The following is a 12125-nucleotide window of genomic DNA, read 5'->3' on the forward strand; positions in this document are numbered from 1 at the left end:
CTTACTACGATTATACCTATCTAATAGAGGACAATATGGACTCATTATCTTACTGATTATACCTATCTAATAGAGGACAATATGACCCATTATCTTACTGATTATACCTATCTAATAGGAGGACAATATGTGGACCCATTATCTTCACTGATTATACCTATTCATTAGAGGACAATATGGACCCATTACTTTACTGATTATACTATCTAATAGAGGACAATATGGACCCATTATCCTACTGACTATACCTATCTAATAGAGGACAATATGGGACCCATTATCTTACTGATTATACCTATCTAATAGAGGACAATATGGACTGATTATAATATGGACCCATTATCTTACTGATTATACCTATCTAATAGAGGACAATATGGACCCATTATCTTAATGATTATACCTATCCAATAGAGTAATAATATGGACCGTTATCTTACTGATTATACCTATCTAATAGAGGACAATATGGACTCGTTATCTTACTGATTATACCTATCTAATAGAGGACAATATGGACCCGTTATCTTACTGATTATACCTATCTAATAGAGGACAATATGGACTCATTGATTATACCTACTCCAATAGAGGACAATATGGACTCATTACTGATTATACCTATCTAATAGAGGACAATATGGACTCATTATCTTACTGATTATACCTATCTAATAGAGGACAATATGGACCATTAGAGGACAATATGGACCCATTATCTTACTGATTATACCTATCTAATAGAGGACAATATGGACTCATTATCTTACTGATTATACCTATCTAATAGAGACAATATGGACATTATCTTACTGAGTATACTCATTATCTTACTGACTATACCTATCTAATAGAGGACAATATGGGACCCATTACCCATTATCTTACTGATTATACCTATCTAATAGAGGACAATATGGACTCATTATCTTACTGATTATACCTATCTAATAGAGGACAATATGGACCCATTATCTTACTGATTATACCTATCTAATAGAGGACAATATGGACCCATTATCTTACTGATTATACCTATCTAATAGAGGACAATATGGACCCATTATCTTACTGATTATACCTATCTAATATAGGACAATATGGACCCATTATCTTACTGATTATACCTATCTAATAGAGGACAATATGGACCCATTATCTTACTGATTATACCTATCTAATAGAGGACAATATGGACCATTATCTTACTAATAGAGGACAATATGGACTCATTATCTTACTGATTATACCTATCTAATATAGGACAATATGGACCCATTATCTTACTGATTATACCTATCTAATAGAGACAATATGGACAATATGATTATAATATAGAGGACAATATGGACCATTATCTTACTGATTATACCTATCTAATATACAATAGACTGATTATACCTATAATGGACCCATTATCTTACTGATTATAATATAGACAATTATTATCTTACTGATTATACCTAATAGAGGACAATATGGACCCATTATCTTACTGATTATACCTATCTAATAGAGGACAATATGGACCCATTATCTTACTGATTATACCTATCTAATAGAGGACAATATGGACCCATTATCTTACTGATTATACCTATCTAATAGAGGACAATATGGACTCATTATCTTACTGATTATACCTATCTAATGGAGGACAATATGGACCCATTATCTTACTGATTATACCTATCTAATAGAGGACAATATGGACCCATTATCTTACTGATTATACCTATCTAATAGAGGACAATATGGACCCATTATCTTACTGATTATACCTATCTAATAGAGGACAATATGGACCCATTATCTTACTGATTATACCTATCTAATAGAGGACAATCTTATGGACCCATTATCTTACTGATTATACCTATCTAATAGAGGACAATATGGACCCATTATCTTACTGATTATACCTATACTGATTATAATCTATAGAGGACAATATGGACCCATTATCTTACTGATTATACCTATCTAATAGAGGGACAATATGGACCCATTATCTTACTGATTATACCTATCTAATAGAGGACAATATGGACCCATTATCTTACTGATTATACCTATCTAATAGAGGACAATATGGACCCATTATCTTACTGATTATACCTATCTAATAGAGGACAATATGGACTCATTATCTTACTGATTATACCTATCTAATAGAGGACAATATGGACTCATTATCTTACTGATTATACCTATCTAATATAGGACAATATGGACCCATTATCTTACTGATTATACCTATCTAATAGAGGACAATATGGACCCATTATCTTACTGATTATACCTATCTAATAGAGGACAATATGGACTCATTATCTTACTGATTATACCTATCTAATAGAGGACAATATGGACTCATTATCTTACTGATTATACCTATCTAATAGAGGACAATATGGACCCATTATCCTACTGACTATACCTATCTAATAGAGGACAATATGGACCCATTATCTTACTGATTATACCTATCTAATAGAGGACAATATGGACCCATTATCTTACTGATTATACCTATCTAATAGAGGACAATATGGACCCATTATCTTACTGATTATACCTATCTAATAGAGGACAATATGGACCCATTATCTTACTGATTATACCTATCTAATATAGGACAATATGGACCCATTATCTTACTGATTATACCTATCTAATAGAGGACAATATGGACCCATTATCTTACTGATTATACCTATCTAATAGAGGACAATATGGACTAATAGGAGGACATTATCTTACTGATTATACCTATCTAATAGACAAATGGACTCATTATCTTACTGATTATACCTATCTAATAGAGGACCCATTATCTTACTGATTATACCTATCTAATAGAGGACAATATGGACCCATTATCTTACTGATTATACCTATCTAATAGAGGACAATATGGACCCATTATCTTACTGATTATACCTATCTAATAGAGGACAATATGGACCCATTATCCTACTGACTATACCTATCTAATAGAGGACAATATGGACCCATTATCTTACTGATTATACCTATCTAATAGAGGACAATATGGACCCATTATCTTACTGATTATACCTATCTAATAGAGGACAACATGGACCCATTATCTTACTGATTATACCTATCTAATAGAGGACAATATGGACCCATTATCTTAATGATTATACCTATCCAATAGAGGACAATATGGACCCGTTATCTTACTGATTATACCTATCTAATAGAGGACAATATGGACCCGTTATCTTACTGATTATACCTATCTAATAGAGGACAATATGGACCCGTTATCTTACTGATTATACCTATCTAATAGAGGACAATATGGACTCATTACCTTACTGATTATACCTATCTAATAGAGGACAATATGGACTCATTACCTTAATGATTATACCTATCTAATAGAGGACAATATGGACTCATTACCTTACTGATTATACCTATCTAATAGAGGACAATATGGACCCATTATCTTACTGATTATACCTATCTAATAGAGGACAATATGGACCCATTATCTTACTGATTATACCTATCTAATAGAGGACAATATGGACTCATTATCTTACTGATTATACCTATCTAATAGAGGACAATATGGACTCATTATCTTACTGATTATACCTATCTAATAGAGGACAATATGGACCCATTATCCTACTGATTATACCTATCTAATAGAGGACAATATGGACCCATTATCTTACTGATTATACCTATCTAATAGAGGACAATATGGACCCATTATCTTACTGATTATACCTATCTAATAGAGGACAATATGGACCCATTATCTTACTGATTATACCTATCTAATAGAGGACAATATGGACCCATTATCTTACTGATTATACCTATCTAATAGAGGACAATATGGACCCATTATCTTACTGATTATACCTATCTAATAGAGGACAATATGGACCCATTATCTTACTGATTATACCTATCTAATATAGGACAATATGGACCCATTATCTTACTGATTATACCTATCTAATAGAGGACAATATGGACCCATTATCTTACTGATTATACCTATCTAATAGAGGACAATATGGACTCATTATCTTACTGATTATACCTATCTAATAGAGGACAATATGGACTCATTATCTTACTGATTATACCTATCTAATATAGGACAATATGGACCCATTATCTTACTGATTATACCTATCTAATAGAGGACAATATGGACTCATTATCTTACTGATTATACCTATCTAATAGAGGACAATATGGACTCATTATCTTACTGATTATACCTATCTAATAGAGGACAATATGGACCCATTATCCTACTGACTATACCTATCTAATAGAGGACAATATGGACCCATTATCTTACTGATTATACCTATCTAATAGAGGACAATATGGACCCATTATCTTACTGATTATACCTATCTAATAGAGGACAATATGGACCCATTATCTTACTGATTATACCTATCTAATAGAGGACAATATGGACCCATTATCTTACTGATTATACCTATCTAATAGAGGACAATATGGACCCATTATCTTACTGATTATACCTATCTAATAGAGGACAATATGGACCCATTATCTTACTGATTATACCTATCTAATAGAGGACAATATGGACCCATTATCTTACTGATTATACCTATCTAATAGAGGACAATATGGACCCATTATCTTACTGATTATACCTATCTAATAGAGGACAATATGGACTCATTATCTTACTGATTATACCTATCTAATAGAGGACAATATGGACTCATTATCTTACTGATTATACCTATCTAATATAGGACAATATGGACCCATTATCTTACTGATTATACCTATCTAATAGAGGACAATATGGACCCATTATCTTACTGATTATACCTATCTAATAGAGGACAATATGGACTCATTATCTTACTGATTATACCTATCTAATAGAGGACAATATGGACTCATTATCTTACTGATTATACCTATCTAATAGAGGACAATATGGACCCATTATCCTACTGACTATACCTATCTAATAGAGGACAATATGGACCCATTATCTTACTGATTATACCTATCTAATATAGGACAATATGGACCCATTATCTTACTGATTATACCTATCTAATAGAGGACAATATGGACCCATTATCTTACTGATTATACCTATCTAATAGAGGACAATATGGACCCATTATCTTACTGATTATACCTATCTAATATAGGACAATATGGACCCATTATCTTACTGATTATACCTATCTAATAGAGGACAATATGGACCCATTATCTTACTGATTATACCTATCTAATAGAGGACAATATGGACTCATTATCTTACTGATTATACCTATCTAATAGAGGACAATATGGACCCATTATCTTACTGATTATACCTATCTAATAGAGGACAATATGGACCCATTATCTTACTGATTATACCTATCTAATAGAGGACAATATGGACCCATTATCTTACTGATTATACCTATCTAATAGAGGACAATATGGACCCATTATCTTACTGATTATACCTATCTAATAGAGGACAATATGGACCCATTATCTTACTGATTATACCTATCTAATAGAGGACAATATGGACCCATTATCTTACTGATTATACCTATCTAATAGAGGACAATATGGACCCATTATGTTACTGATTATACCTATCTAATAGAGGACAATATGGACCCATTATCTTAATGATTATACCTATCCAATAGAGGACAATATGGACCCATTATCTTACTGATTATACCTATCTAATAGAGGACAATATGGACCCATTATCTTACTGATTATACCTATCTAATAGAGGACAATATGGACTCATTATCTTACTGATTATACCTATCTAATAGAGGACAATATGGACCCATTATCTTACTGATTATACCTATCTAATAGAGGACAATATGGACCCATTATCTTACTGATTATACCTATCTAATAGAGGACAATATGGACCCATTATCTTACTGATTATACCTATCTAATAGAGGACAATATGGACCCATTATCCTACTGACTATACCTATCTAATAGAGGACAATATGGACCCATTATCTTACTGATTATACCTATCTAATAGAGGACAATATGGACCCATTATCTTACTGATTATACCTATCTAATAGAGGACAACATGGACCCATTATCTTACTGATTATACCTATCTAATAGAGGACAATATGGACCCATTATCTTAATGATTATACCTATCAATAGAGGACAATATGGACCCATTATCTTACTGATTATACCTATCTAATAGAGGACAATATGGACCCATTATCTTACTGATTATACCTATCTAATAGAGGACAATATGGACCCGTTATCTTACTGATTATACCTATCTAATAGAGGACAATATGGACTCATTATCTTACTGATTATACCTATCTAATAGAGGACAATATGGACTCATTATCTTACTGATTATACCTATCTAATAGAGGACAATATGGACTCATTATCTTACTGATTATACCTATCTAATAGAGGACAATATGGACCCATTATCTTACTGATTATACCTATCTAATAGAGGACAACATGGACCCATTATCTTACTGATTATACCTATCTAATAGAGGACAATATGGACTCATTACCTTACTGATTATACCTATCTAATAGAGGACAATATGGACTCATTATCTTACTGATTATACCTATCTAATAGAGGACAATATGGACCCATTATCCTACTGACTATACCTATCTAATAGAGGACAATATGGACCCATTATCTTACTGATTATACCTATCTAATAGAGGACAATATGGACCCGTTATCTTACTGATTATACCTATCTAATAGAGGACAATATGGACCCATTATCCTACTGATTATACCTATCTAATAGGGGACAACATGGACCCATTATCTTACTGATTATACCTATCTAATATAGGACAATATGGACCCATTATCTTACTGATTATACCTATCTAATAGAGGACAATATGGACCCATTATCTTACTGATTATACCTATCTAATAGAGGACAATATGGACTCATTATCTTACTGATTATACCTATCTAATAGAGGACAATATGGACTCATTACCATACTGATTATACCTATCTAATATAGGACAATATGGACCCATTACCATACTGATTATACCTATCTAATATAGGACAATATGGACCCATTACCATACTGATTACACCTATCTAATCTTTTCAGATCTACATGAACTGCCAAAGTAGTAGGGGCTAGGGTTTAGGGGCTAGCGTCTGTTTGGAATTGGGCTGTGGAGATCTACAGTGCACTAAAGGTAGGTCTTTGCCATGATGTTGACACCTGAGGGACAACAGGGACATGCCCACCAGAACTCCGTCTCTCCTGGTTCTCTTCTTCTCTGGACCTTGAAGGTTGATAGGAACATGATGTTGACACCTGAGGGACAACAGGGACATGCCCACCAGAACTCCGTCTCTCCTGGTTCTCTTCTTCTCTGGACCTTGAAGGTTGATAGGAACATGATGTTGACACCTGAGGGACAACAGGGACATGCCCACCAGAACTCCGTCTCTCCTGGTTCTCTTCTTTCTGGACCTTGAAGGTTGATAGGAACATGAGGTTGACACCTGAGGGACAACAGGGACATGCCCACCAGAACTCCGTCTCTCCTGGTTTCTTCTTCTCTGGACCTTGAAGGTTGATAGGAACATGATGTTGACATCTGAGGGACAACAGGGACATGCCCACCAGAACTCCGTCTCTCCTGGTTCTCTTCTTCTCTGGACCTTGAAGGTTGATAGGAACATGAGGTTGACACCTGAGGGACAACAGGGACATGCCCACCAGAACTCCGTCTCTCCTGGTTCTCTTCTTCTCTGGACCTTGAAGGTTGATAGGAACATGATGTTGACATCTGAGGGACAACAGGGACATGCCCACCAGTACTCCGTCTCTCCTGGTTCTCTTCTTCTCTGGACCTTGAAGGTTGATAGGAACATGATGTTGACACCTGAGGGACAACAGGGACATGCCCACCAGAACTCCGTCTCTCCTGGTTCTCTTCTTCTCTGGACCTTGAAGGTTGATAGGAACATGATGTTGACACCTGAGGGACAACAGGGACATGCCCACCAGAACTCCGTCTCTCCTGGTTCTCTTCTTCTCTGGACCTTGAAGGTTGATAGGAACATGATGTTGACACCTGAGGGACAACAGGGACATGCCCACCAGAACTCCGTCTCTCCTGGTTCTCTTCTTCTCTGGACCTTGAAGGTTGATAGGAACATGAGGTTGACACCTGAGGGACAACAGGGACATGCCCACCAGAACTCCGTCTCTCCTGGTTCTCTTCTTCTCTGGACCTTGAAGGTTGATAGGAACATGATGTTGACACCTGAGGGACAACAGGGACATGCCCACCAGAACTCCGTCTCTCCTGGTTCTCTTCTTCTCTGGACCTTGAAGGTTGATGGGATCATGATGTTAAAGCCAGAAAGCCCATCATCAGTCTGACAAAAACTGACAAAAACATGTAACTATTATTAGTCTGTCAATCTATCCTTGTCTTTTGAAAAGCAAAGGCAACTTCGCAAGTCTTCCCAGGCATGATGTAAATACCTGTATCAGTCCAATGGAATGACCTTGAGGTATTGCTAAATGACGTGAGCCCATGCACCAACTCTGATGACTTCTAAAATGGTGGAGGTCAAGTAGGAAATAATTGTTTGTTGATTGTGAAATGAACAAACATTGATATCAGTGCTTTTTGCAGTGAAATGAAAAGGTATTGAACAGACCCAGACGGACTGACAGACCAACAGAAAGGTTTCCAGGCAGAAACTCGTGAGAGGGAAGGGGAAAGAGAGAGGGGCGGAGGGCACTCACAGTCAAAAAGAGGTCGACCATGCAGGTCATCATGGCAATCAAGTGTCCAAGGTGTGTGTGTGTGTCTGTACACTGTATGTGTGTCTGTATCTGTCCATCTGTCCATTCATCCATTCGTGTGCGTGTTTGCCTCTGCCTGTCTGTTTCAGTGTGTCCGTCCATCCCTCCACATTAAACAGTGGTCAGTGTGTAAAGGTAGACATGGAGGGCCTTGCTCTCCTGCTCCAGTTGAGGCTGGAGCCGGGCCCTGCCTCCTCCTCGGCTGGTTCCTCCCGTTTACTCTGCAGCTTAGCATGGAGCTGGATGAAGCACTGGTCCCAGTCCTCTGGAAGCAGTAACATCAGGAAGCCCAGGCAGATGATCAACACGGCGATCAGACGCACTGCGTTGAAGTGGATCTCACATGTGTACAGGTCAACCACTGGAACACAACATAACAAGGGTTTATATTACCTCAAACTTAATGATCAGGCCTTCATAACGTAACGCTGACAGAAGTGACATAACATTAACACAAACAGGTCCCCAACACAACACATCAATCTGAATCAACACTAGGGGAGTTGGGGGAAGTTGAGTCAAAGGGGGAAGTTGAGACACCCTTGTTTCACTTGGGGTAAGTTGTGCCAAGAGATGGACAAGCTATGTTTTCAAAACTGTAATGTTTTCATGAATTCTGATTATTTCCAGGGAAATAGGAAAGTTAACCAGGAGGCCGGCATTCAATTTCATCGCGGATTATAGGCATTGCGGCTTTTAAAAGCAATTTCCGATTGAACTGGCAGATGCAGCGTTTACCGTGAATGGGATCTCTGTGAATGCGGTAACATTACCTTTAAAAACCACAACTCCTAGAATTGAATCCCGGCCTGAGTTAAGGTTGTTCCATTGGATGGGATAAATATCTGGAGAAAAGGACAAGGACACAGTAGAGTGGAGGAGAAGGAGCAGAGACTTACTGGCATTGACAGGGACACTCAGGACGATGCCCAGAGAGATTAATGTGGGGTACGTGATGGCAATGCCAAAGTTCACCAGGATATTGAAAGCTGTGGAGGAGAAAAAGTTAAACTTTACTTATTTACTACAACTATTTCACTCACAGTCAAAAAGAGAAACTAGTCAGCAACTTTTCAATAGAGCTCAATTCATTGGGTGGGCGGGACTGGGGGTTTGTATCAGTCTCCACAGTGGTAGAGGGTTGTATCAGTCTCCACACTGGTTGAGGTTTGTATCAGTCTCCACACTGGTTGAGGTTTGCATCAGTCTCACACTGGTTGCAGGTTTGTATCAGTCTCTACACTGGTAGAGGGTTGTATCAGTCTCTACACTGGTAGAGGGTTGTATCAGTCTCTACACTGGTTGAGGGTTGTATCAGTCTCTACACTGGTAGAGGTTTGTATCAGTCTCTACACTGGTTGAGGGTTGTATCAGTCTCTACACTGGTTGAGGTTTTGTATCAGTCTCTACACTGGTTGAGGTTTGTATCAGTCTCTACACTGGTTGAGGTTTGTGCATCACTCCACACTGGTTGAGGGTTTGTCTCTCACACTGGTTGAGGTTTGCATCAGTCTCCACACTGGTTGAGGTTTGCATCAGTCTCTACACTGGTTGAGGTTTGTATCAGTCTCTACACTGGTTGAGGTTGTATCAGTCTCTACACTGGTTGAGGGTTGTATCAGTCTCTACACTGGTTGAGGTTTGTATCAGTCTCTACACTGGTAGAGGTTTGTATCAGTCTCTACACTGGTTGCAGGTGTGCATCAGTCTCTACACTGGTTGCATGTTTGCATCAGTCTCTACACTGGTTGAGGTTTGTATCAGTCTCCACACTGGTTGAGGTTTGTATCAGTCTCTACACTGGTTGAGGTTTGCATCAGTCTCTACACTGGTTGAGGTTGTATCAGTCTCTACACTGGTTGAGGTTTGCATCAGTCTCTACACTGGTTGAGGTTTGTATCAGTCTCTACACTGGTTGAGGTTTGTATCAGTCTATACACTGTTTGTTTGCATCAGTCTCCACACTGGTTGAGGGTTGTATCAGTCTCTACACTGGTTGAGGGTTGTATCATCCACACTGGTTGAGTCTCTCTACACTGGTGAGGGTTGTATCAGTCTCTACACTGGTAGAGGTTTGTATCAGTCTCTACACTGGTTGAGGGTTGTATCAGTCTCTACACTGGTTGAGGTTTGCATCAGTCTCCACACTGGTTGAGGTTTGTATCAGTCTATACACTGTTTGTGGTTTGCATCAGTCTCCACACTGGTTGAGGGTTGTATCATCAGTCTCTACACTGGTTGAGGTTTGTATCAGTCTCTACACTGGTAGAGGTTTGTATCAGTCTCTACACTGGTTGAGGGTTGTATCAGTCTCTACACTGGTAGAGGTTTGTATCAGTCTCTACACTGGTAGAGGGTTGTATCAGTCTCTACACTGGTAGGTTTGTATCAGTCTCTACACTGGTTGAGGTTTGTATCAGTCCTACACTGGTTGATCAGTCTCAGTCTCAGCCAGTGAGGTTTTTATGTCTCTGCAGTTGAGTTTGTGTCTGGGGGGCTAGGGTCAGTTTGTTATATCTGGAGTACTTCTCCTGGTCCTATTTGGTGTCCTGTGTGAATCTAAGTTTGTGCGTCTCTCTAATTCTCTCCTACACTCTTTCTTTCATCAGTCTCTCGGAGGACCTGAGCCCTAGGACCATCTGGTTGAGTTTGTCCCCAGGACTACCTGACATGATGGCTACACTCGCTGTCCCCAGTCCACCTGGGAGGTTTGCTGCTGCTCCAGTTTCAACTGTTCTGCCTTACTATTATTTGACCATGCTGGTAATTTATGAACATTTGAACATCTTGGCCATGTTCTGTTATAATCTCCACCCGGCACAGCCAGAAGAGGACTGGCCACCCCACATATGCTCTCTCTAATTCTCTCTTTCTTTCTCTCTCTCTCTGGGAGGACCTGAGCCCAAGGACCGTGCCCCAGGACGACCTGACATGATGACTCCTTGCTGTCCCCAGTCCACCTGACTGTGCTGCTGCTCCAGTTTCAACTGTTCTGCCTTGTTATTATTCGACCATGCTGGTCATTTATGAACATTTGAACATCTTGGCCATGTTCTGTTATAATCTCCACCCGGCACACCCAGAAGAGGACTGGCCAGTCCCCACATAGCCTGGTTCCTCTCTAGGTTTCTTCCTTGGTTTTGGCCTTTCTAGGGAGTTTTTCCTAGCCACTGGTTGCTTCTACACCTGCATTGCTTGCTGTTTGGGGTTTT

At 38.4% G+C, this 12125-nt stretch overlaps 2 protein-coding genes across 8 annotated transcripts in view; both read right to left on the minus strand.

Moving 5' to 3' along the window:
- Positions 1-478: 478 nt before the first annotated feature.
- On the minus strand, positions 479-8447 carry LOC127919663 (uncharacterized). Of its 7 annotated transcripts, none has more exons than XR_008103723.1 (6): positions 6761-6894; positions 6301-6346; positions 3588-3679; positions 2073-2716; positions 898-1127; positions 479-541 (listed from the first exon to the last, which is right to left on the minus strand). XR_008103723.1 is itself a non-coding variant. In XM_052503410.1 (3 exons), exons 1-3 carry the CDS (start codon positions 8445-8447, stop codon positions 7277-7279), a joined length of 885 nt encoding a protein of 294 aa, XP_052359370.1. The 7 variants fall into 7 exon arrangements, 1 of the variants encoding a protein (XP_052359370.1); XR_008103722.1 differs by lacking the exon at positions 6301-6346 and adding an exon at positions 6531-6622 and having other exon boundaries at positions 3588-4139; positions 6761-6880; XR_008103721.1 differs by lacking the exon at positions 6301-6346 and adding an exon at positions 6531-6622 and having other exon boundaries at positions 3588-4277; positions 6761-6880.
- A 445-nt stretch (positions 8448-8892) lies between these two features.
- Positions 8893-12125, minus strand: part of LOC118380816 (putative thiamine transporter SLC35F3) — a 34011-nt gene continuing 30778 nt past the window's right edge. Inside the window, 2 exon segments of the mRNA XM_052503412.1 lie at positions 8893-9274; positions 9813-9902. Coding sequence (XP_052359372.1) covers positions 9036-9274; positions 9813-9902 — 329 coding nt within the window. The 3' untranslated portion in view covers positions 8893-9035.

This window comes from Oncorhynchus keta, unplaced genomic scaffold, assembly GCF_023373465.1.
Source record: "Oncorhynchus keta strain PuntledgeMale-10-30-2019 unplaced genomic scaffold, Oket_V2 Un_contig_1734_pilon_pilon, whole genome shotgun sequence".
NCBI lineage: Eukaryota > Metazoa > Chordata > Actinopteri > Salmoniformes > Salmonidae > Oncorhynchus > Oncorhynchus keta.

What these genes read in the sequence shown, in the direction of transcription:
- LOC127919663 (XM_052503410.1), bottom strand. Translation starts at nt 8,447, where the DNA reads ATGATCCCATCAACCTTCAAGGTCCAGAGAAGAAGAGAACCAGGAGAG. An exon ending in TGTTCCTATCAACCTTCAAG is followed by an intron (nt 7,851 to 7,946) that starts GTCCAGAGAAGA and finishes TCAACCTTCAAG; the next exon opens with GTCCAGAGAAGAAGAGAACC. An exon ending in TGTTCCTATCAACCTTCAAG is followed by an intron (nt 7,469 to 7,658) that starts GTCCAGAGAAGA and finishes TCAACCTTCAAG; the next exon opens with GTCCAGAGAAGAAGAGAACC.